The sequence below is a fragment of the Mobula birostris genome, chromosome 5 (assembly GCF_030028105.1).
Source record: "Mobula birostris isolate sMobBir1 chromosome 5, sMobBir1.hap1, whole genome shotgun sequence".
Lineage (NCBI taxonomy): Eukaryota > Metazoa > Chordata > Chondrichthyes > Myliobatiformes > Myliobatidae > Mobula > Mobula birostris.
Window position 1 is genome coordinate 79022496 of NC_092374.1, and position 27329 is coordinate 79049824.

The following is a 27329-nucleotide window of genomic DNA, read 5'->3' on the forward strand; positions in this document are numbered from 1 at the left end:
ATATCCCCTAAACCGACGTACCCTTTCAAAATTAAAGTCATACTTTGTCATTACTCATTTGGTTTCGATTGTTATCCTTTTTTCTTCCAATTGCATCAGCTCTTCATCTATCAGTTCTTGGTGATGGGATGCCAAAACCTCTTCAACATCATCTTCATCAGCTTCCACAAGCCAAACTCACATTGTCCTTATTTCGTTCACCACGATCAAAACGCTTAATTATGTCTAGTTTTACTGTAAGTGTAACACCCTTACGAGCTCTTTCAGGCTTTTCTGATACCATAGAGCTCATCTTGCAAACGGCTGCTCACAGGCACACGTTAAAGTAAAGCAGTTCCGAATCCAGGGGAGAGCGGCTGCTCAGGGCCCGCTGCCTTTTATTGCGCGCTGAATTTTTTTTTCGTAACAGTGAAAACACCTTCTGAAAGCGAAAACAGGGTACTAATGTAGGTCTTTCGTAACAGTGAGGTTTTGTAAAGTGAATGTTCGAAAAGCGGGGGACACCTGTACCAGTTTGCACATGGCTCTACCAGACTGCATTTCTTTTTTACAGATCTGTTTTTAAAAATAGAAATGCAGCAGTCCTCAATCCTGATTTTGATGTGATGATGTAAAACCCAGAACTATATTTTTCTTCCTCAGGCAATCTGGAACATAAAAGTTCTTTCCCCTTTAGTTGCGTCCTAAATATTCTCTCTGTCTTGGAATGTCCCGAGCTCTAAGTCCTGCTGACGATGCCAGCTGATGGACTTTGGTGTTTAAATCAAGGTTCTCTTTGAAGTCAGAAATAAGCCATAAAACTTGTTGGTTCATGATCATTTTATTAAAAGTTGTTAGAACTGGAACAGAACAGTGACAGGGTCTACTGCTTGAAGAAGAAATTAAAGTTGGCTCCTAGCACAAAACAGCTATTTTTATACCCAAGATAAGAGAAATTCCAAACATATCCATAGATAACAATAATCCATTAGAAAGTACATAGTGAATATTGCAGTAAAAAAAATCAAACAATGAGAGAACATTTATTCACTTAATGAAGTATAAAGAACCTCCTGAATTATACTTTGTATAACAACTAGAGGACTATTAAAAAGTTGTGCAGATAATGTCTATTAAAAATACAAGCAGATAATTAACTGTTAAACTGTAAAGAAAATGACAATTAGCATTAAACGGTTATGTCCAACAGACTCCAGACACCTGTGTACTCAATTCACAGTGATAGTACATTGTGATGCTCGTAGACTTATGAATAAGAACAGTGCCAGTGGAAGTGTTTGCAAGCAGTGCCTCCCCTTTGTCAAATGGCAACAATCCGGACAACAGCCAGTTTAGCACAAGAGCCCACAAGTAATACACTCAATTTCTACAGGCAGAGCATGTTAGCAGTCACTTCTTTACTCCTGTCAATCAGATTCCAAAAGTTGCTACTCCGTCAATCATTGCCACAGTCCACCCCCCCCGCCACACTGTCTCCCTGCTCCTGATGTGCTCTTACCCCTACCACTGCCCAGAGCCCTAACATCTGCCCTGTGCTGACCCATTTCTGGTTTCTGACCTGCTCCATTGAACATCCAACTAGTAGTCCACAATTCTGCTTTCAGACTTGGTAGGACAGTGATGTATTTTAACAGCCCAGCCTGTGATATGCAATCTTCCAGAAGCAGTGAAAGTGACCCATAACTTTGACACGAACAGGGAATAAGGAGGTTAACTTCCAATATCATTCATCATTGGTCGAGAGATTTGAGAGACAAAGAACATGTCAGACATAACTGAAGTCAGCTTGTCTTCTTCAGTTTGCAGAAAGTCATGTGGGAAATTCAAGGGAATACCTGTTCACCTACAGAGTGGTGACCGTTTGCAACCCATCACCACAGGCAGAGTGAGGGGTGAATGCAGGAATAGATTTAAAAAGACTGTTGTGGAATAGAAACACTGACAGGGATCAGCTGTGCTAAGTTGACTACCTACTGTGTACTGGATGTGTTGTAAGTTCAGTAGGTACCTCAGACAGAGTTCAAAATAGAACTGATTTATTTCTCACAGATCCAGAATACTAAAGTCCAGTCCCATAAAAGGTGAGCATCAGTTGAAGAAAGTGCTCTCCTGCCTGGTGACCACGGTGCAGCACTGGGTATGATGAGCAGCAGTAATAATTGCAAAGTTTGACAACAACAGCCACTTTTGGACTTGCCTCTCATTCACCAACTCTGATGGTTAACTATCCATGATGTAATCTTTTCCCCAGCATGAACTCGGCGGTGCGCCACAAGGCTGGATAACTGAGTGAATCTCTTCTCACATTCAGAACAGGTGAATGGTTTCACCCCAGTGTGAACTTGCTGGTGTATCTCTAGTGTTGATGAATCTGTGAATGCCTTCCCAAAGTCTGAGCAGGCGAATGGTTTCACCTCAGTGTGAACTCGCTGGTGTCTCTGTAGGTTGCATAACTTAGTGAATCCCTTCTCACACATGGAACAGGTGAACAGCCTCTCCCCAGTGTGAACACACTGGTGTCTCCGCAAGTGGGATAACTGAGTGAATCCCTTCCCACACTCGTAACAGGTAGATGGCCTCTTACCAGTGTGAACTCGCTGGTGTGTCTGCAGGTTAGATTTCTGAGTGAATCCTTTCCCACAGTCTGAGCAGGTGAATGGCCTCCCCCCAGTGTGAACTCGCTGGTGAGTCTGTAGGCTGGATAACTGAGTGAATCCCTTCCCACATTCAGAGCAGGTGAATGGCCTCTCCCCAGTGTGAATTCGGTTGTGTCTCTGCAGGTTGGATAACCTAGAGAATCCCTTACCACATTTAGAGCAGGTGAATGGTTTCTCCCCAGTGTGTACTCGGTAATGTGACATAAGGGTGGATGATCGAGTGAATCCCTTCCCACATTCAGAACACGTAAATGGCCTTTCCCCAGTGTGAAATGACTGGTGTGCCTGTAAGCTGCATAACTGAGTGAATCCCTTCCCACACACAGAACAGGTGAATGACCTCTCCCCAGTGTGAACTCGTTGGTGTGTCAGCAGTTGGGACGACCGAGTGAATCCCTTCCCACAGTCTGAGCATGTGAATGGTTTCCTCCCTGTATGAACTGACTGGTGTGCCTGCAGATTGCACAACTGAGTGAATCTCTTCCCACACACACAACAGGTGAATGGCCTCTCCCCAGTGTGAATTCGCTGGTGTGTCAGGAGGTGGCATGACTGAGTGAATCCCTTCCCGCAGTCTGAGCAGGTGAACAGTTTCTCCACAGTGTGAAGTGACTGGTGTGCCTGCAGGTGGGATGACTGAGTGAATTCCTTCCCACAATCTGAACAGGTGAATGGTTTCTCCCCAGTGTGAACTGACTGGTGTGCTTGTAGGTGACATAACTGAGTGAATCCTTTCCCACACACGGAACAGGTGAATGGCATCTCCCCAGTGTGAACTCGCTGATGTGTATGCAGGTGGGACAACTGAGTGAATCCCTTCCCACATTCAGAGCAGGTGAATGGCCTCTCTCCAGTGTGAACTACCTGATGTATCAGTAGGTGAGACGACCGAGAGAACCCCTTCCCACAGTCTGAGCAGGTGAACGGCCTCTCCCCAGTGTGAACTCGCTGATGTATTTTCAAGTCAGATGACGAAGTGAATTCCTTCCCACAGTCTAAGCAGGAGAATGGTTTCTCTCCAGTGTGAACTCGCTGATGTTCCTTCAGCTGAGACGATCGAGTGAATACCTTCCCACAGCCTGAGCAGGTGAACGGCATCTCCCCAGTGTGAATGAACTGATGTGCCAGTAGTTCAGACGACTGAGAGACTCCCTTTCCACACACAGAACAAGTGAATGGCCTCTCTCCAGTCAGAAATCACTAGTGTCTTTGTAGCGTGGATGAGTGTCTGAATGCCTTCCCACAGTCTGAGCAGGTGAACGGCATCTCCCTAGTGTGAACTGACTGGTGTGTCAGTTGTACAGATGACTAAATGAATCCCTTTCCACACACAGAAAAAGGTGAACTCATGTGTGAACCCACTGGTACACCAGTAGCTGAAATGACTGAGTGTATCCCTTCCCACAGTCTGAGCAGGTGAATGGCCTCTCCTCAGTGTGAACTAATTGCTGGGTCAACAGGTGAGATGACTGAGTGAAATTTTTCCCACATTCAGAGCAGATATAAAGCTTCTAATGAGTATGAACTCAGTCGTGTGTCAGGTATTCAGAGGACTGAGTGAAGCTCTTCCCACATACAGAACAGTTGAGCAATCTCTCTCCCCGGTGAACTCAGTGATGTGTCCACGATGGGATGAGTGCCTGAATCTCTTCCCACAGTCTGAGCAGGTCAATATTCTCTCACTGGTGAACTTTCTGAAATATCTTTAGCATTGATTGTAGAGTGAATTGCTTCCCACAGTCAGAACACGTGGAGCATTTCACTATGGTGTAAATTGCTGATATATCTTCAGACTGGATGATTGAGTAGATCCCCTCCCACATGCAGAGCAGGTGAATGGTCTTTTTCCTACTGTGAATTCACTCTGTGGCTGCAGGTAAGCTGTGAGTAAATCCCTTCCCACACTGAGAGAAGGAGAATGATATCTCACTGCGATCGATTCCCTGGCAATTTAGAAAGTCAGATGTCAGGCGTTTTGAATCCCTTGCATAACCAATGCAGTTGAAAACTGATCTCCAGTGAATAAATGCTGGAACACCCTGGTTCCAGTGGGTTACACAGAGTTACAACAGAAAAGTTCATTTCAGACACGAAGTACGTTTCCAGCTGGGATGAGACATATCTTCATCTTCTAGGGTGGACAATAGATATATTGTTGTTACTAAGAAAATATCTGGTCACTCCTTAAAAAGAGGCAGCAAAACAGATGTGGTGTGCGTTTGAGATTCTTGTACATAATTTTCTTCTGTCGTTTCTAACCTGTAAAAATATTTACAGAAGACATCAATGGGTGAAGGAGAATATTTCAGGTGAGATTTTAGTCTGTGGTGAGCTCTGACATCACATTGTTACCAAGTTCAACTCAAGTTGGAGGAATTCCCCATCTTCTAACTGGTCATGGATCGGGCATCCTGACTGACCATCTGATTGTATCCCTGTCCGTACCAGAATGGGCCATTTCTGCCCTTCATCAATCTGTGACTTGGCTCAGTTAGTCTCTCTCCATTAGTATTATCTCAAGTTCTGGTCATGTCCCATGGTGCTACAAAGAGCACTTGTTATTACATGTCTGACCCCTAGAGATTTTATAATTAGTCTGACCCCCCCCCACCCCCAGCAGATGATTGGCAGTGATGAACTGAACAATGGAAATGACAATGAATATGAAGGGGAGGGCAGTAGTCTTTCTCAGTGGAGTGTGGCACTTCTGTGATGTAAAAGCTACAAGTCACTTGTCACCCAGGAAAAAGGTGTTTGATATCATTATGTACCCAGAAAGAATGGTACAAAACATGTTCTCATGAATCTAGAACAAAGGTGATTTTCTCAAAAACTAAAACTGTAGGAAGTATCTTGCCTTTTTAAAATCCATGACATCACTAATTGATATTTTCATTCTCTGGAAGGTATTTTCATTTACTGAGATTGACTCATATTTTATTTTGAGTTCCTAATCCTTGGATTTACGTAGCTGGAACTTGTCAGTGTTTGGGAGATCTACCCGCTCCCATTTCCTCTGCCTGACTTCCAGATGTACTCGGACTGGCAGGGAAAAGTGTTGAAAGTGTCAATCGTGGCTGCTACTTCTGGGGTGCCAAAACAAGGGCGACCTGGTGTGGCAGCTCTGATTGAAACAATGGAAATCATCAAATAGTCTCGTGTCAATCTGAGAACCACGACAGTATCTAAGGTGTGTACGGTCAGTAACAATGTTTTAATGCAATTAAACAATCTATCGCTGCTCAAAACTGATGGAAATAGATCAGACTTTGGTTGGTGTATCATCCCTTTAAGCTACCAAAAAGGGTAATCCCAAAAAGCTACGTGGTCGTCATGCTGGGTGACGGTGCACTTAAAAAAAAAGAGGTTTTTGACTCACAGTACCAACTATCTCAAAGCTAGGGTGCTGTATCAGGGGGACTTTAGGAGTACTTGCATCCTTTGATTCACAGAGTCTTGGTTAACCCCTTCCGTACCGGACGCAGCGATTCTAATAGACAGGTTTGCAATACACTGCCAAGATAGGTCTGTTGAGTTTCTCAAAAGCAGAGGTGGAGATGTATGCTGCATGAGTGATTCCTCTTGGTGTACAAATGTAGCAGTGCATTCCCATCCTGTTCATCAGAGCTGGAATACCTTGTAATTAAGTGTCATCCATTTTACCCGCTGTGGGAGATTTCTGCAATCATTTTGGTAGTGACATACATCCCACCTCAGGCCAACGTCAAACAGGCTCTAGATGAACTGTGCAAAAGGCATGAAACAGCTCATCATGATTCCTTGCCCATCACTTTGAGGATTTTAACCAGGTCATCTTGATAAAATCACTAAATAATTATTATCAACAAATCACCTGTAGTACTAGAAGAAACAACACACTGAACCACCGTTACACTAAGATCATAGGGTCAGGGAATGCTGAATCCTTGTGGATGGGGTTTCAGGAATTGCAAAGGTAAAAAAAAACCATTATGGGATTCATATATAGGTCTCCAAATAGTAGCCAACATGTGGGGCTGAGATTGCAAAGGGAGCTGGAAGAGGCATGTAATAAGGGTAATGACACAATTGTAATGGGGGACTTCAATATACAAGGAGATTGGGAAAATCAGGTTGGTGTTGGATCACAAGAGAGGGAATTTGTTGAATGCATATGATATGGCTTTTTAGAGCAGCTTATGTTTGAGCCTACTCGGGGGAAAGCTATCTTAGATTGGAAGTTGTGCAATAATCCAGATTTTATTAAATGGTTTAGGGTAAAGGAACCTTAGGAGGCAGTGATCGTAATATGATTGAATTCATACTGCAGTTTGAGAAGGAGAAGCATAACTCACATCTATCTGCATCACAATGGAATAAAGGGAATTGCAGAGGCATTTCAGAGGAGCTTGCCCAGGTGGATTGGAGGAGGACACTGGTGGGGATGATGGCAGAGCAGAGATGGCTAAAGTTTCTGGGAATAGTTCACAAGGTGCAGGATAGGTATGTCCCACAGAGGAAGTTGTTCTCTAATAGCGGGGGTAGACAACCGAGGCTGACAAAGGAAGTTAAGGACTGCATAAAAGCCAAGGAAAGGACATACACGATAGCAAAAAAGAGTGTGAAGTTGGATGACTGGGAAGGTTTTAAAATCCAACAAAAGGCAACTAAAAAAGCTATAAGAATGAAAAAGATGAAATAGGAGGGCAAACTAGCCAATAATATAAAGCAGGATACTAGAAGTTTTTCAGTTATATAAAGAGTAAAAGGGAGGTGAGAGTTGATATTGAACCACTGGAAAATGATGCTGGTGAAGTAGTAATGAGGGAACAAAGAAATGGCAGATGAACTTAATGGGACTTTGCTTCACTGTGGAAGACACTAGCAGTGTGTCAGGGAGCAGGAGTGAGTGCATTTGGCAAACTCAAAGATCTTAAGGTGGATAAGTCACCTGGGCCAGATAGACTAGATCCCGGAGTTCTGAGAGAGGTTGCTGAACAGATAATGGATGCACTGGTCATGATTTTTCAAGAATCATTTGATTCTGGCATGCTCCTGGAGGACTGGTAAATTGCAAATGTCACTCCACTCTTAAAGAAGAGAGGGAGGCAAAATAAAGGAAATTATAGGCCAGTCAGCCTCACCTCAGTGGTTGGGAAAGTGTTGGAATCTATTGTTAAGGATGATGTTTTAAGGTACTTGGAGACTAATGATAAAATAAGTCAAAGTCAGCATGGTTTCTGTAAAGAAATCTTGCCTGACAAATCTGATAGAATTCTTCGAGGAAGTAACAAGCAAGGTGGATAAAGGAGAGGCAATTGGTGTCATTTACTTGAATTTTCAGAAGGTGTTTGACATGGCGTTACAGGAAAGATATTGCCATGGATAGCATAATAGCTGACAGGTAGGAGGCAGCAATTGGGAATAAAAGGGGCCTTTTTTGGTTGGCTGCCAGTGACTAGTGGTGTTCCTCAGGGGTCAGTATTGGGACCTCCACTCTTCACATTGCTTGTCAATGATTTAGGTAATGGAATTGATGACGAAGATAGGTGGAGGGGTAGGTAGTGCTGAGGAAGCAATATGATTGCAACAGGACTGAGACAAATTGGAAGAATGGGCAAAAAAAATGGCAGGTGGAATACAGTGTTGGAAAATGTATGATAATGCATTTTGGTGAAATGAACAATGGTGCAGACTATTATCCAGATAGGGAGAAGGTTCACACATCAGAGGTGCAAAGGGACTGAGGAGCTCTCGTGCAAGACTCCAAAAAGGTTAATTTACAGGTTGAGTCTGTGGTAAAGAAGGCAAATGCAATGTTGGCATTTATTTCAAGGAGAATAGAATATAAAAGCAAGAAGATAATGCTGAGCCTTTATAAGACACTAGTCAGGCCGCACTTAAGAGTATTGTCAGCAGTTTTGGGTACCATATCTCAGAAAGGATGTGTTGTCATTGGAGAGAGTCCAGAGGAGGTTCATGAGGATGATTGTGGGAATGAAGGGGTTAACATATGAGGCGTGTTTGGCAGCTTTGGGCCTGTACTCACTGGAATTTAGAAGAATGTGGGGCCATCTCATTGAGACCTGCCGAATGTTGAAAAGACTAGATAGGGTGGATGTGGAGAGGTGGTTTCCTATAGTGGGGGTATCTAGAACCAGAGAGCCCAGCTTCAAAAATTGAGTGGTGATTCTTTACAACAGATTAAGGAAGGATTTCTTGAGTAGTAAATTTATGGAATATTCTGCCACAGACTGTGGTGGAGGCCATCCATGTGTATATTTAAGGCAGAAGTTGATTGGGCAGGGCATCAAAAGAAACAGCAAGAAGGCAGGTGTATGGGGTTGTGTGGGATCCAGGATCAGCCATAATGGAATGGTGGAACAGACTCGATGGGTTGAATGGCCAAATTCTGCTCCTCTGTCTTATGGTCTTAAGAGTGTTTATCGTCCTATTGCATGCCACAATTTGGAAAGTCTGATCATCTGGCTGTACCTTTGCACCCTGAGTATAGGCAGAGACTGAAGACTGCAGCACCAGTATTGAGGACCAAGAAGGTATAGACAAGGGAAGCACAGGAACACTTACAGGACTGCTTTGAATTGGTGGACTGGGCTGTATTCAGGGATTCATCTTCGAATCTGGATGAGTATGATGCAGTTGTTACCAACTTCATTAAAACCCTGCGTGGATGAGTTTGTGCCTATGAAAACTTGCTGCACATTCCCAAGCCAAATGCTTTGGATGAACTCGGAGGTTCATAGTCTGCTGAGGGGTAGGTCTGTGGCATTTAAGTTTGGCAACCCAGATCTACACAAGACAACCAAACATAACTTGCAAAGGGCTATTTCATGAGCTAACAAACAATTCCGAGTGAGGTTAGATGTGAAGTTTGATGCATAGCATCTCTGGCAGGGTTTGCAGGCTATTACTTCATACAAAGCAAAACCCAACATCATAAATAACGGCAATGCTTCACTTCCAGATGAGTTCAATGCCTTTTATGCCCGCTTTGAAAGGGAGAATAAAACTACAGCTGTGCAGATCTCTGCTGCATCTGGCACCCTTTTTTGTATAAAATATCTTTATCACAAGTTCAGTACTACAATATATACAAACCAGTGACTAACACAATTACTACATTACTACTAGACAAATGGCACTAAACTAAAATGTTTTCAACCCTGTCAATGATGGCGCTAACTCCCCATGGAGCCCAATGGTCCCTCAACGCCTCTATGGTCCTGTGTTTCTTCTCAATACTTATGCGGGCACGAACATATCCCCTAAACATTGCCATGCAGTCTGCCCAGGCAGATCTGTCCAAAACCTTTTCCAGGACCCACAGATAGCTGTTTTTGCCAGCATCAGGAGCAAATTGACAAGGGCATCCTCATCCCTCTGTGCCCCCCTCCTTACTGGATGACCATACATAAATAGGGTGGGGCTAAAAGGTAACCAGAAGGCCAGGAGCAGCCCTTGCAGATACACAAAATGAGGCTGCAGCCTCGCACACTCTATGTACATGTGGCACGTGCTCTTCTCCTGCCCGCAGAAGTGACATGTGGCTGGGAGATCTGTGTACAAACTAAAGAACTTGTTACAGGGTAACTCTATGCAGCAGCCCCCACCCCAGGTGCATGAAACTCCCTGATAAAGACAGTTCGCCATGGCGTGTCAGGACAGTGGACAACAGCTAGGAAGTGGAGGGTGTGGAGCAGCAGCCCATACAGGTACCTCCTACTTACATCCCTGAATGGGATTGTGGGTGTCGAGGAGAGACAGCTCAAGTTGTGTGGGCATGGCTCTCGGATAAGATTGTGGGGTCTGGCTCCGACGAGCAGCTCAGCCTGAGTTATTCCACACACCTGAGCCGCACCAACATCTGTCGAGGTAGGGCAAGGGTCGGCCAGGACTCTACCCTCTGTCAGAGGAGGGGATTCCTGGCCTGTGGCAACCATGTTCCGGACTCTCAGTCCTGATAGAAGCCGGGCAGACTCCGCAAAGCAGCACGGCCGATACCCACAGGTGGTAGCCACATCTGTTCGTGAAGACAGCAGCCCCTCCGGAGAAAGAATGACCCTAACAGGTGCCACCTGGGAGGGTGCTCGGTGTACAGGAATCTCTGCAGGGTCCTGAGGTGGAGAGCTGCCAATCACATACGTACACACATCAGCTCTGTCCACCCTCTCCCATTGGGAGACTTAAGACTGCTGTGGAGACCCAGTGTTTCCTGTCCTCAAACTTCTGCATTCTTGAAACAAAGGGGGCAAGTGAGGCTATGGTGACCATCAGGTACCACAACATGGAGGCCACATCCAGTGACCCTGTGATCTCTGTCTCAAAGGCCGACATCAGGCTGTCTTTCAGGAGGATAATGCGGCAGGCCCCAATGAAGTACCTGGTAAGACTGTGGAGACCCACTGCAACTGCCTATCGCCACAATAGGTTTACGGTAGACATTATCTCAATGGCTCTCCATTGTCACCTAGACAATACAAATACCTATGTCAAGATGCTGTTTGTGGACTACTGCTCAGTGTTAAAAACCACGACTCCTACAGTCCTGATCAAAAAGCTACAGAACCTGGGCCTTTGCATCTCCCTCTGCAATTGGAACCTCAACTTCCTAACCGGAGCACTATAATCTGTGTAGTGTGGAAGTAACATCTCCATCCCATTAACAATCAACATTGGCTCATCACAGGGGTGTGTGCTTAGCCCGCTGCTCTACTCTCTCTATACCCATGACTCTGGGGCTAGACATAGCTCAAATGCCATCTAAAAATTTGATGATGATACAAGCATCGTTGGTAGAATCTCAGATGGGGATGAGAGGCCGTACAGGAGAGAGAGATATACCAGCTAATTGAGTGGTGTTGCAGTAACAATCTTGCACTCAAAGTTAGTAAAACCAAAGAGCTGATTGTGGACTTCAGGAAGGGTAAGACGAGGGAACACAAACCAATCCTCAGAGAGATCAGAAGTGGAGAGAGTGAGCAGCTTCAAGTTCATGGGTGTCAAGATCTCTGAGGACCTTTACCTGGTCGCAACATATCGATGCAGCTATAAAGAAGGCAAGACAGCGGCTATACCTCATCAGCAGGTTGAGGAGATTTGGTTTGTCACCTGAAGCACTTGAAATCTTCCACAGATGTACCGTGGAGAGCATTCTGACTGGCTGTGTCACCATCTATAGTATTGCAGTGGGGGCGGGGGTGGGGGGGCTAATGCACAGGATCGAAGTAAGCTGCAGAGAGATGTAAAATTAGTCGGCTTCATCTTGGGTACTAGCCTCCATAGTATTCAAGACATCTTCAAGGAGTTAACATAGAAAATAGAACAGTACAGGCCCTTTGGCCCACATTGTTGTGCCAACCCTCAAACCCTGCCTCCCATATAACCCCCCACCTTAAATTCCTCCATATACTTGTCTAGTAGTCTCTTAAATTTCACTAGTGTATCTGCCTCCACCACTGACTCAGGCAGTGCATTCCACGCACCAACCACTCTCTGAGTAAAAAATCTTCCTCTAATATCCCCCCCTGAACTTCCCACCCCTTACCTTAAAGCCATGTCCTCTTGTATTGCGCAATGGTGCCCTGGGGAAGAGGCGCTGGCTATCCACTCCATCTATTCCTCTTAATATCTTGTATACCTCTATCATGTCTCCTCTCATCCTCCTTCTCTCCAAAGAGTAAAGCCCTAGCTCCCTTAATCTCTGATCATAATGCATACTCTCTAAACCAGGCAGCATCCTGGTAAATCTTCTCTGTACCCTTTCCAATACTTCCACATCCTTCCTATAGTGAGGCGACCAGAATTGGACACAGTACTCCAAGTGTGGCCTAACCAGAGTTTTATAGAGCTGCATCATTACGTCGCGACTCTTAAACTCTATCCCTCGACTTATGAAAGCTAACACTCCATAAGCTTTCTTAACTACCCTATCCACCTGTGAGGCAACTTTCAGGGATCTGTGGACATGTACCCTGAGATCCCTCTGCTCCTCCACACTACCAAGTATCCTGCCATTTACTTTGTACTCTGCCTTAGAGTTTGCCCTTCCAAAGTGTACCACCTCACACTTCTCCGGGTTGAACTCCATCTGCCACTTCTCAGCCCACTTCTGCAACCAATCAATATCCCTATGCAATCTTCGACAATCCTCTACACTATCTACAACACCATTAACCTTTGCGTCATCTGCAAACTTGCGAACCCACCCTTCTACCCCCACATCCAGGTCGTTAATAAAAATCACGAAAAGTAGAGGTCTCAGAACAGATCCTTGTGGGACACCACTAGTCACAATCCTCCAATCTGAATGTACTCCCTCCACCACGACCCTCTGCCTTCTGCAGGCAAACCAATTCTGAATCCACCTGGCCAAACTTCCCTGGATCCCATGCCTTCTGACTTTCTGAATAAGCCTACCGTGTGGAACCTTGTCAAATACCTTACTAAAATCCATATAGATTGCATCCACTGCACTACCCTCATCTATATGCCTGGTCACCTCCTCAAAGCACTCTATCAGGCTTGTTAGACACGATCTTCCCTTCACAAAGCCATGCTGACTGTCCCTGATCAGACCATGATTCTCTAAATGCCCATAGATCCTATCTCTAAGAATCTTTTCCAACAGCTTTCCCACCACAGACGCAAGGCTCACTGGTCTATAATTACCTGGACTATCCCTACTACCTTTTTTGAACAAGGGACAACATCTGCCTCCCTCCAGTCCTCCGGTACCATTCCCGTAGACAAGGACATAAGATCCTAGCCAGAGGCTCAGCAATCTCTTCCCTCGCCTCATGGAGCAGCCTGGGGAATATTCCATCAGGCCCTGGGGACTTATCCGTCCTAATGTATTTTAATGACTCGAACACCTCCTCTCCCTTAATATCAACATGCTCCAGAACATCAACCTCACTCATATTGTCCTCACCGTCATCAAGTTCCCTCTCATTGGTGAATACCGAAAAGAAGTATTCATTGAGGACCTCGCTCGCTTCCACAGCCTCCAGGCACATCTTCCCACCTTCATCTCTAATCAGTCCTACCTTCACTCCTGACATCCTTTTGTTCTTCACATAATTGAAGAATGCCTTGGGGTTTTCCTTTACCCTACTCACCAAGGCCTTCTCGTGCCCCCTTCTTGCTCTTCTCAACCCCTTCTTAAGCTCTTTTCTTGCTTCTCTATATTCCTCAATAGACCCATCTGATCCTTGCTTCCTAAACTTCATGTATGCTGCCTTCTTCCACCTGACTAGATTTTCCACCTCACTTGTTACCTATGGTTCCTTCACCCTACCATTCTTTATCTTCCTCACCAGGACGAATTTATCCCTAACATCCTGCAAGAGATCCCTAAACATCGACCACATGTTCATAGTACATTTCCCTACAAAAACATCATCCCAATTCACACCCGCAAGTTCTAGCCTTATAGCCTCATAATTTGCCCTTCCCCAATTAAAAATTTTCCTGTCCTCTCTGATTCTATCCTTTTCCATGATAATGCTGAAGGCCAGGGAGTGGTGGTCTCTGTCCCCCAGATGCTCACCCACTGAGAGATCTGTGATCTGACCCAGTTCGTTACCTAATACTAGATCTAGTATGGCATTCCCCTAGTTGGCCTGTCAACATACTATGACAGGAATCTGTCCTGGACACACTTAACAAACTCTGCCCCGTCCAAACCCTTGGAACTAGTCAGGTGCCATTCAATATTAGGGAAGTTAAAGTCACCCATGATAACAACCCTATTATTTTTGCACCTTTCCAAAATATGCCTCCCAATCAGCTCCTCAGTATCTCTGCTGCTACCAGGGGGCCTATAGAATACTCCCAATAGAGTAACTGCTCCCTTCCTGTTCCTGACTTCCACCCATACTGACTCAAAAGAGGATCCTGCTACATTACCCACCCTTTCTGTAGCTGTAATAGTATCCCTGACCAGTAATGCCACCCCTCCTCCCCTTTCCCCCCCTCTCTATCCCTTTTAAAGCACTGAAATCCAGGAATATTGAAAATCCATTCCTGCCCTGGTGCCAGCCAAGTCTCTGTAATGGCCACTACATTATAATTCCATGTATGTGTCCAAGCTCTCAGTTCATTGCCCTTGATCCTGATGCTTCTTGCATTGAAGTACACACACTTTAGCCTTTCTACCTTAACACCTTTATTCTGCTTCTCTTTCCTCAAAGCCTCTCGATATGTTAGATCCGGCTTTACTCTATGCACTTCTTTCACTGCTCTATCGCTCCGGATCCCATCCCCCTTGCAAATTAGTTTAAACCCTCCCGAACCATGCTAGCAAACCTACCTGCAAGGATATTGCTCCCCCTCGAGTTCAGGTGCAACCCATCCAATCTGTACACAGAGTCGTGACACAGAAAGGCGGCATCCATCATTAAGGACCCCCACCACCCAGGACATGCCCTCTTCTCATTGATACCATCAGGAAGGAGGTACAGAAGCCTGAAGGCACGCACTCAGTGATTCAGGAACAGCTTATTCCCCTCTACCATCTGATTTCTGAATGGACATTAAACCCATGAACACTACCTCACTGCTTTTTATTTATTTTATGTTTTTGCATTAAATATAATAGCAGAGAAAGCATGACAGCACCTCTACTTCCTCAGGAGATTTGGCATGTCATCAAAAACCTTGGCAAACTTCTATAGATACGTAAATGTTGGAAAGTTTGCTGACTGGCTAAACGAAAGCCTGGTATGGGAACACCTTTGAGCAGAAAATCCTACAAAAGGTCTCGGCCCGAAACGTCAATTGTACCTCTTCCTATAGATGCTGCCTGGCCTGCTGCGTTCACCAGCAATTTTTATGTGTGTTACTTGTTTAAGGACTCTTTTATCTTATTATTTCATACTCGTTATTTATTGCTATTTACTTATTATCTGCATCTGCAGTTTGTTTACAGTTTAGAAATCCTGCTTACAGATACTGTTCTATAGATTCGAAAAGTATGCCCGCAGAAAAAGAATCCCAAGGTTGTATGTGGTGACAAATGCCAAGATTCTCATTCACGTTACCAAGAACCCCCCCCCCCCCCCCGGACGAGATCTCCGTCTACCGGTCCCAGTCCCGGCGATGCGCATGCGCCACAGAAACAGCGCCATCATTTCGGTCGTCAGCCTAAAGCTTTCTGGACCCGGGTACGGATAATGTGACTGAGAGAGGCGAGAACCGGGACTGTCCCAGGGTACAAGACCTCAGTGTGTCCACAGCTCGCAGTAAGTGTCCCTTAGTCGCGGTGTGGACGCCAATCCCGATGAAACCCTCGCCAGAACCCCCTTTTTATCTGCTGCTGCTCTCCATCAGCGCCCGATGCACTCAGCGCATATTTCGAGTGAGAGCTACGATCCTCACGCCTGCGCATTTCATCGCCTGATCACCAATGGCAAATTCTGACACGCGAAGGTGTCTGGGTAACTAAGGTGCCATATTATTGTCTGCAAGCACCAGTTACCCTATGCCACTCTGCTCAAAATCAGTCAATGTTTTAATTATAATACTCAGCAGCTACCTTAACGCTGCAAGCTACCACCAAGTAAAACATAGAAACATAGAAAATGGGTGCAGGAGTAGGCCATTCGGCCCTTCGAGCCTGCACCACCATTCAGTATGATTATGGCTGATCATCCAACTCAGAACCCTATACCAACCTTCCCTCCATACCCCCTGATCCCTTTAGCCACAAGGGCCATATCTAACTCCCTCTTAAGTATATCCAATGAACTGGCCTCAACTGTTTCCTGTGGCAGAGAATTCCACAGATTCACCACTCTCTGTGTGAAGAAGTTTTACCTAATCTCGGTCCTAAAAGGCTTCCCTTTTATCCTCGAACTGTGACCCCTTGTTCTGGACTTCCCCAACATCGGGAACGATCTTCCTGCATCTAGCCTGTCCAATCCCTTTAGGATTTTATATGTTTCAATAAGATCGCCCCTCAATCTTCTAAATTCCAGCGAGTAAAAGCCTAGTTGATCCAGTCTTTCATCATATGAAAGTCCTGCCATCCCAGGAATCAATCTGGTGAACCTTCTTTGTACTCCCTCTACAGCAAGGATGTCCTTCCTCAGATTAGGGGACCAAAACTGCATACAATACTCCAGGTGTGGTCTCACCAAGGCCTTGTACAACTGCAGAAGTACCTCCTTGCTCCTTGCTCCTGTACTCGAATCCTCTTGCTATGAATGCCAGCATACCATTCGTCTTTTTCACTGCCTGCTGTACCTGCATGCCCACTTTCAATGACTGGTGTATAATGACACCCAGGTCTCGTTGCACCTCCCCTTTTCCTGATCGGCCACCATTCAGATAATAATCTGTTTTCCTGTTTTTGCCACCAAAGTGGATAACCTCACATTTATCCACATTAAATTGCATCTGCTATGAATTTGCCCACTCACCTAACCTATCCAAGTCACCCTGCATCCTCTTAGCATCCTCCTCACAGCTAACACCAGCTTCGTGTCATCCGCAAACTTGGAGATGCTGCATTTAATTCCCTCATCTAAGTCATTAATATATATTGTAAACAACTGGGGTCCCAGCACTGAGCCTTGCGGTACCCCATTAGTCACTGCCTGCCATTCTAAAAAGGTCCTGTTTATTCCCACTCAAGTGCTCAATATCAACCAGCATTCGGTGTGTCAAATGTCAAACTCCAACCCACTTATAAGTGCAGATATAAGACCATAAGATATAGGAGCAGAAGTAAGCCATTCAGCCCATCGAGTCTGTGCCGCCATTCAATCATGGGCTGATCCAACTCTTCTAGATATCCCCATTCTCCTGCCTTCTCCCCATAATCAAGAATCTACCTATCTCTGCCTTAAGTGCACCCAATGACTTGGCCTTCACAGCTACTCGTGGCAACAGATTCCACAGATTTACCACCCTCTGACTGAAGTAATTTCTCTGCATCTCTGTTCTAAATAGACATCCTTCAATCCTGAAGGTGTTCCTCTTGTCCTAGACTCCTCTACCATGGGAAATAACTTTGCTATATATAATCTGTTCAGGCCTTTTAACATTTGGAATGTTTCTATGAGATCCCTCCTTATTCTCCTGAACACCAGGGAATCCAGCCCAAGAGCTACTAGATGATATAAAACATACAAAATTCTGCAGATGCTGGAAATACAGAGCCACACACAGAAAATGCAGGGGGGAACTCAGCAGGTCAGGCAGCAGAAGAATAAACAGTCTCTGCATGGTGAAGGATCTCAGCTCAAAACGTCCACTATTTATTCCTCTCCAAAGATGCTGCCTAACCCGCTGAGATCCCCCAACATTTGGCAGAAATAAACAACAGTTTTTCAATCAATCAGTTTCCAAATATTGCTTATCTTTTATTTGTAGCCACGTACTCCAGATCTGATTCCGCCCTCCTCCCTAAAGTCTATCTCCCGTATCTTTCAGGACCAACAAAGTCTTGATATATGCTGGGCCTCCATTTGGTTTCTGAGCCAGATTCATTGAAGATTTGTCCACCATTCTGCTGTCAGACTTAATTGCAACAACTGAGCTGCATGAAGCACAGCCCTTTGAAATCAGTGAAATGACCCAAAACATTGAGAAGAACGCAGAAGGAATCTAACAACCCAGCACATTTTTCTTTGGCCCAGAGCCCTGAGAAACAAGGAAGATCTGGGACAAAACCACAGTGAGCCCATCATCTTCATCGGTCTGTAGAAGATCATGCTGGCTATTCAAGGGAAACCTCTTCACCCACAGAGTGGTGTTGAGTTGCAACTTGTCAACACAGGGAGAGCAAGAGATAAACAGCAGGGAATGATTTTAAAGTACTGGTATGCAACAGAAAGGTGGGCAGGGACTATCTGGACTGAGTGGCCTTTCACAATGGGCCTCTGACAGAGACAGTAAGCACCTGAGACACAGGATTTGAAATAGAACTGCTTTATTTCTCACACATCTACAATATTAAACACCAGTCTAATTTAAGACTGATTTAGCAGAACAAACCTTCCAATCCTCAGTGACCAGGGTTCAGTCCTGGGTGTGAGAAGCAGCCACAATATCTGCAGAATCTGGCATTAATAATCAGTCGGGAACTTGCAACTGGATTCAGTCACCATGATGGTTAACATTTTTACATGCATCTCACTTGAGCTTCCTCCCTGATGTGAAGTTGTGGGTGTTTCAGCAGATAGGATGACAGAGTAAATCTCTTTGCTCACTTCGGACAGAAGTGTGGCTTCTACTTGCTGTGAATTTGCTGGAGCCTCACAAGGTGGGTTAACTGAATGAAACCCTTCCCACACTCAGAACAGGTGTACGACTAGTCCCCTGCATGAATTGGCTGGTGTTTCAGTACTAAAGGTACTAATAAATCCTTTCCCACCCTTGGAATAGATGAATGGCCTCTCCCCAGTGTGAGTTCACTAGTGTTCCTGCAGGTTCGATGCTTAAATGAAGCCCTTCCCACAAATGGAGCGGCGTGACTTTGCAGGTGCAGTAGCCCAGTGAATCCCTTCCAAAATGAGAGGCAATGGCTATCAGCTTTCTGGCCATTCATCAGGTCAGATCAAAGATGTGACCTGATGGCATGAGTTTCTGAGAAAAAAGAGGAAGGTGCAGGACAGATGTATTCCAAAAACAAAGAAAAACTCAAATGGCAAAATAGGACAAATGTGGCTGACAGGGGAAGTCATAGCTAATGTAAAAGCAAAAGAGAGGGCATACAGTAAAGCAGAAATTAGTGCGAAGATAGAGGATTGGGAAGCTTTTAAAAACCTACAGAGAGCAACTAAAAGAATCATTAAGAGGGAAAAGATGAAATATGAAAGCAAGCTAGCAAATAATATCAACGTGGATAGTAAAAGCTTTTTCAACTAACAAATGAAAGAGATGGAAGTGGATATACGACTGCTAGAAAATGTGGCTGGAGAAATAATAACGGGGGCAAGGAGATGGCAGATGAACGTAATGATTATTTTGTGTCAGTGTTCACTATGGAACACACTAACAATGTGCCAGATGTTGAAGGGTGTGAGGGAAGAGAAGTGAATGCAGTTACTATTACAAGGGAGAAGGTGCTCTAAAAGCTGAAAGACTTAAGGGAACTGCACCATAGGGTCTTGAAAGAGGTAGTGGTAATGATTGTGGAGGCATTGGTAATGATCTTTCAAAAATTATTGGACTCTGGCATGGTGCCACAGGACTGGAAAATTTTAATTGTCAATCCACTCTTTAAGAAAGGAGGAAGGCAGCAGAAAAAAAATTATAGACCAGTTAGCTTGACCTCACTGGTTGGGAAGATGTTAGAGTCAATTATTAAGGATGAAGTTATGGAGTACTTGGTGAGACAGGACAAGACAGGACAAGGTCAGCATGGGATTTAGATTAAGGGAAAATCTTGCCTGACTAAACTGTTGGAATTCTTTGAGGAGATTACAAGTAGGATAGATAAACGGGATGCAGTGGATGTTGTATATTTGGACTTTCAGAACACCTTGATAATGTGCCTTCAATCAGGCTGCTTACCAAGTTAAGAGACTATGGCATTACAGGAAAGTTACTGATATGGTTAGAGCATTGGCTGATTGGTAGGAGGCAACGATTGGGAATAAAATGATTTTTTCTGGTTGGCAGCCAGTGACTAGTGGTGTTCCACAGGGGCCTGTGTTGGGACAGCTTCTTTTTATACTGTATCTCAATGATTTAGATGATAAGGCTTCAGCTTCTCAATCATCTCCTCCTCCACAATTCATTCCACACTCTCACCAGCCTCTGAGCAAAGACGTTCTCTCAAACATTTTTCCTTTCACCCTTAACCCATGACCTCTATTTGTAGTCTCACCCACTCTTAGTGGAAAAAGCCTGCTTGCATTTACGCTATCTATATTTCTCATAATTATGTATACCTCTATCAAATCTCCTCTCAGTCTCCTATGTTCGAGGAAATAAAGTCCTAACATTGTCAACCTTTCCCTATAACTCAGGTCCTCAAGCCCCAGCATTAATCTTGTAAATTTCCTCTACATTCTTTCAAACTTATTTACATCTTTCCCGCAGGTAGATGACCAAAACCTGGACCCAACAATTTATACATCAACATTTTATACAATTTGAACATAACACTCCAGCTCGTTTACTCAACATTTTGACATATAGAGATTGTAAGATGACAGGGCGGAGAGATGTTGGCACAAAACGGCCACCCCTTTGCTTGCATCCTCGGAAACAGCTCTATTACCATCCTTAATATCTTTATTTTTCCCTTTCTGGGTTCTTTTGAAGACCCTGACCTGGAGTTACCCACTGACTTTGGTTCTTTGCGGGAATGGGACCCATTTTCGGGGTTTCAGGACTGGCTGTTGTTCGGCCTAAGTACTCGGTTCAGCTTTGGAAGCCTAGGATCTCCGGCCTCTGGAGATGGGCAGATTGAGGGTAAGTGTCATGACAGGAGACCCATGTGTCGTCGGGGGAGTCGGAATATCTGCAGCTGTGTGCCCGGAGACTCATGGTCTTTGGGTACAGAGCTCGAAAACAGCGATGTGCCGGACTTTTAACATTGTAAACCATCGAGTTGTTTGTTATGTCTCCCAGCTCACTGTGTAAATGGAGACATCTCTTTCTCCCCTATTAGAGAGAGAGAGAGAGAGAGAGAGCCTGTGGTATGTTGAATGCCAGGTGAATAATGTAGTCTTTGGGGAAACTGCAAGTTTGCGTCTTTACTGTTGCCTCGCTCATGCTTGAGTGCTCGGTACGGGTGCCAATCCGCTTTTTTTTGCCAGTGGGGGAAGGGGGGATTGTTGCTTGCTGCCGCTTACATGCAGGAGGGGGAAGCTGGGGGGGGACTTTGGGGTTCTAACATTTAACTGTCATTCATTCTTTGAGGCACTCCTCTGTTTTCATGGATGGTTGCGAAGAAGAAGCATTTCAGGATGTATATTGTATACAGTTCTCTGACATTAAATTGTAGCTTTGAACCTTTGTGCAATTTGCTGAAAGCTTTCTTTATGGCCCTGTCTACCTGTGATGCTACTTTTAAGGAATTATGGATCTGTATTCCCAGATACCTCTGCTGTGCCCTACTGCTTAACTGGTGTGTTTGGTCCTCCAAACTGTAACACCTCACGTTAAAATCTTTCTGCTATTTGTCATCTCATTTTTCCAGCTGGTCCAGATCCTGCTGCAAGCTTTGATAGTCCTCTCACTGTCCACGATACTCCCAATCTAGCTGCCATCTGCAAATTTGCAGATTCAGTTTACTACGTTATCATCCAGATGGTTGATATAGATGGCAAAAATGGACCCAGCACCAATCCCTGCAGCTCACCACAAGTCACAGGCATCCAGTCAGAGAGGCAACCATCTACAACCTATTGCTGGCTTCTTCTGTGAAGCCAATGTCTAATCCGATTTAGTACATCATCCTGAATGCCAAGTGACTGCAGCTGCTTGATCAACCTCCCATATGGGACCTTGTCAAAGGCCTTGCTAATGTCCATGTAGACAACATGCAGTGCCTTGCCTTCATCAATATTCCTGCTAACATCCTCAAAAAAATTCCAAAAATTCCATAAGATTGGTTAGACATGACTTACCATGCACAAAGCCATGTTGCCTCTCCCTAATCAGTCCCTGTCTATCCAAACACTCATATATCCAATCGCTTAGAATACCTTCCAGTAACTTTCCCATACTGCTGTCAGGCTCACTGGCCTTTAATTTCCTGGTTTATTTTTACAGCCTTTTTAAACAACAGAACAACTGTAGTTATCCATTAATCCTCCTGTACCTCACCCGTGACTAAAGATGTTTTAAATATTGCTGCAAGGACAGTTGCAATTTCTCCTAAGTCTCTTTACACCCCAGATTTCTGAACTTTCTTCCGGCTTACAAATAGTCAATGCCTTTATTCCTTCTGCCAAAGTGCATGATCATACACTTTACTGCACTATATTCCATCTGCCACTTCGTTGTCCATTTTCCTAATCTGTCCAAGTCCTTCTGCTGACTCCCTGCTTCTTCAAAATTACCTGCCCCTCCACCGAACTTTGTATTATCTGCAAACCCGGCCACAACATCATCAATTCTGTCATCCAAATCTTTGACATATATTATGAAAAGAATTGGTCCCAACACAGACCCCTGTGAAACACCACTAGTCATCAGCAGCCAACCAGAAAAGGCTCCCTTTATTCCCAGTCTTTGCCTCCTGCCAGTCAGCCAATCTTCTATCGATGCTAGTGATAAATATGAGAAAATCCACAGATGCTCGAAATCCAAAGCAATGCAGACAAATTGATCAGAGAACTCAGCAGGTCAGGCAGTATCCATGAATATGGATAAACAGTTGACTTTAAAGAGTTTCTCTCTCATTCCTCTGTAGTTCACTTCACTACATTAATACTGATGCACCTAATTGTAGCTTTCCCCTTTCAAACTGCATGGTGAATTCTATCATGTTATGATCACAGTTTCCTAAGGGACAACCACAAGTTGCTCTATAAAGTCATCTCATAGTCCTTCTGCAAATTCCCTCACTGGGAATCCAGCACCACCAAATGGGGGGGTGTCCATTTAGACTTTCACAATCTACCTCCACCTACTTTGCTCATGGACTGTTTGTCCCACCCCCCTCAGGAAAGTGACTATGTAGCATCCACGCCAGGACTACCAAACCACAAAATAGCTACTTCCCCTAAGCAGTAGAACTGATCAACACCTCCACCCACTAACCCACCCCTCCACACCCCCAAAAACAAACACCACTACTTTACCATTTCCAGTCAGCCACCATATGTGCAGACATTCCTGAGCCTAGCTTCACCTTATGAATATACAATCAATCTATGTACAGTCATTTTTGTTATTGTGTTCTTTATCTTATTGTGTTTTTCAGTGCTGCATCAGAGACGGAGTAACAATTGTTTTGGAATACAGTGTTGGAAAGTGTATGATCGTGCAGTTTGGTAGAAGAAATAAAAGCACAGACTGTTCTATAAACAGAGAGAAAATTCAAAAATCAGACGTGCAAGGGGACTTGGAGTCCTCGTGCAGGATTCCCCAAAGGTTAGTTTGCAGGTTGAGTTGGTGGTGAGGAAGGCAAACGCAATGTTAAAATTCATTTCGAGAGGTTCAGAATATAAAAGCAAGGATGTAATGCTAAGGCCTTATAAGATGCTGGTGAGTCCTCATTTGGAGTATTGTGAGCAGTTTTGGGCCCCTTATCCGAGAAAGGATGTGCTGGCATTTGAGAGGGTTCAAAGGAGGTTCATGGAAATGATTCTGGGATTGAAAGACTTTATATGGGAAGTGTTTGATGGCTGTAGGCCTGTACTCACTGGAATTCAGAAGAATGAGGAGAGATCTTATTAAAACCTATTGAATGTTGAAATGCTTCAATGGCGTAGATGTGGAGAGGATGTTTCCTATGGTGGGGGAGTCTGAGACCAAAAGGACACAGCTTCAGAATAGGGGGTGGGGGGGGGGTGTCCATTTAGAATGTGGATGAGGAGGAATTTCTTCAGCCAGAGAGTGGTGAATCTGTGGAATTTTCTGCTACAGGCAGCTGTGGAGGGCAAGTCACTGGGTATATTTAAGGCAGAGGTTGATAGGTTCTTGATTAGTCAGGACACGAAGGGGTACTGGGAAAAGGCAGGAGATTGGGCGGAGAGGAAAAATTGGATCAGCCACAATGAAGTGGCAGAGCAGACTCGATGGGCCACCTGGCCTAATTCTGCTCCTATATCTTATCATCTTATTTTTGGCATAACCTGCATAACATGTGGTTACACCTACAACGTCCCACCTCTTGATGTACATGCCTCAGAAAGATGTCTGAGTGATGGAGATCCTTTGTCAGTATAACAGCATGTTTATACTATTTAGGCATTGTAGCCCTACTAAGCTGTCCACCAACTCTCTAGACACCATCTTCAAGAGCTGTATTAAACTTGAAAATATGGTTGTTCTTTTTCACACTTTCTCTGTTTTGCAAACTTGAAAATTCATCAGGAAAGCTGTGTCTTTGGCAAAATTCAGTGATCTCTATTTCAGCCTTTCTGAGCTCCTCCACTGAGAGACAATCTCAGCTATTCTGACCCTCGGCTTTCCCAATCTTTCTCCCCAAGGAATACCCTTGTTCTTCATCCAAGTCAGACTGAGCAAGAGCAATATTCAATTGCTTCCTCTTCTGACTAAGAAACAAGAGTAGGTTCTTAAATCTAAGAATCCAGGCCACTGGTTTCCTCAAATGAGTCCAGAATGAGAAATGATAAATTATAGGTGTTACCATGTCTACCTCCTCTTCAATCTGCATGGCATGCATTGTAACACTCTTTTTGACTTCCAGATCATCTAGCAGAAGTTCTCCAGCACAACTGATATTCACCGACTGTTTCCTTTCAGGCTGAAGAAGATACCAAGGCCCTGACACCCACATCTCATTCTTCAGGAACGCTTTCATCTTCAACCCTCTGTCTGTCAGGTTGCCTTGGAGTGTTGACATTGAACATAGAAATCTACAGCACATTACAGGCCCTTCAGCCCACAATGTCGTGCTAACCATGTAATCTACTCCAGAAACTGCCTAGAATTTCCCTACCGCATAGCCCTCTATTTTTCTAAGCTTCATGTACCTGAGTCTCTTAAGAATTGACATCTTAAGAATCTCTGAGACTCTGTTTGCACTGAAGGTTCTGAACCTAGAAGTTTCATTCTTGATATGCTTCAGCACAGAAGTATTATCAGTCAGAAACACTGAGTCAGGAAGCTGCTTGTGCGGCTCCTTCCTCCACAATGTGTCCACAGGGTTGCCGTAATAGCACTGGTGAGCTCCACATGTGAGTTGGAAACCGACTTCAACAGAGCTTCCCTAGATTTTCCTATGATAAAATCACTGTGCACCTGATAGTCTTTGTTGTGCAACAACAGGTAGGTCATTACTCCATCGCCATCGTCAGTTGTGTATGTAAAACAGTGTAACTGTGCAGCAGTAGCTTCAAAATCCAGGGGTTCCAAACATCTAATAACATTGAAGTCTTCAACTGGTGGAGTTTTTCCAACCAGCTTGTCCGCTCATGAGCAACTGATGTTGTATAGTGTCATCCCAGCCAAGACTTTTCACAACAGTGAGCTAGTAACTTTTGGTCACTGGAAAAGCTGAGCAATAAGTGATATTCCTTGAAAGGTCTCCCTTCAGTCAAAGTTTCCCTTTTCTGGGGTGATAACACCATGATGTGGAATATACCAGGCTTTCCCATCACCGCATTCCAGATCCTCCGCTGGCACTCTTTTGGCATGGCCTTGGAGATGTGATCCTTCATGAAAGCTGTGTTATCAGTGAGAAATGTCAAATCCTTCCAAAACTTCTTTGTTAGATTTAGAGCAGGCTGTTCAACAGTCTTCCTATTATTTGGCCTGTTAACGTACTTCTTTCTCAAAGGTAAATTAATCTGTCCTGTTCTACATACTATTTATTACAAATTACTATAAATTGTATTTAGACGGAGACGTAACATGAAGATTTTTACTCCTCATGTATATGAAAGATGTAAGCAATAAAGTCAATTCAATTCAATTCATTGGGAAAGTTAACAAATGAATCTGCATATGCTCTCGATCAAACCCAAAGAGCAATATGTAAATTCTTGACTGAATTGGTAGTGGTCTGTACAGTAGCACTGAATAACCAAATGGCTTTAGACTTTGTTTTATCCAATAAAGGAGACGTGTGTGCCCTGATCGAACAAGAATGTTGCATTTATATGCCAGATGAAGCCGAGGACATAACTCGCTTTGCAGATCATATCGGAGAGGCCATAGAAAAGACTAAGGAAGTGGGAGATGTTTCACAATGATAACACTGGCAAGGAGGATGGTGGGTGACTATCCTACATTATGCTATAACCTTTGGTGTAATAATGCTATTCTTTTGTCATTTATGTGTCGTATAGGACTAAGGAGAGTATATTGAAAATGGGTATCTGTTGATCCAGACTAAGAAAAGGAGATTTGGTTTAACTAAAGTTCTGAGACTGTATCATTATTTGAATATCAAAAATCATTTTGATTACTGTACTCATACTTTGAAATTATGTTTTGATGAAATGAGAAAAACGAGGGAATGTGGGAATATATCTGTAACCCTGAAATCTTTATAAAATTGTAACTTTTGCAAAATGTAATGTAACCAAATGGTCTAAGGTGCTTTGCTGGTTTGAGTGAGAAAACTTGCAAGTGTGTTTGTGTTATATGGAACAGACTATTTTCTTTGATGACAGGAAATTTTGTTTTATGGCCAGAGGGGATGTTTTGATAACACGAGATAAGGATGAAGATAACAAAGGAATATAGTGCTTCGGAATGGAGCAAACCTATTCACTGTTCTTTGTGAAATGGTTGAAACAGAAGATTGGAGCTATATTTCCAGATGAAACTTGAGCTGGAACTATATTTCCCCTTGCAAGTAAATTAATAAATACATTCATAATGTACTCTGAATTCATTGTAGTTTGTTTCTGTATGTTAAGGACCCAGTTGAACGGTACACAAGAAAACCCATGAACAAAGCAACTCATGCAAGCAGCTACCATGGAAATCATCAAATATTCCTGTTTTAGACTACTTCAGATAGAATCCACAGCTACAGCCATGGACAGTACAGGCAGTAACATTGTTTTAAGG

The 27329-nt window shown here is 44.1% G+C and overlaps 1 protein-coding gene and 1 long non-coding RNA gene across 2 annotated transcripts; one reads left to right on the plus strand and one right to left on the minus strand.

The window, feature by feature from the left end:
* Positions 1-1641: 1641 nt before the first annotated feature.
* On the minus strand, positions 1642-4546 carry LOC140197784 (uncharacterized). The gene has a single exon (XM_072258231.1). The coding sequence runs from the start codon at positions 3753-3755 to the stop codon at positions 2205-2207; it is 1551 nt and encodes a 516-aa protein (XP_072114332.1). The 5' UTR covers positions 3756-4546; the 3' UTR covers positions 1642-2204.
* Positions 4547-15778: 11232 nt separating this feature from the next.
* LOC140197786 (uncharacterized) lies at positions 15779-27106 on the plus strand. Its single transcript, XR_011886024.1, has 3 exons — positions 15779-15898; positions 23545-23714; positions 25053-27106. It is a non-coding gene; the product is annotated as an uncharacterized lncRNA (long non-coding RNA).
* The last annotated feature ends 223 nt before the right edge of the window (positions 27107-27329 follow it).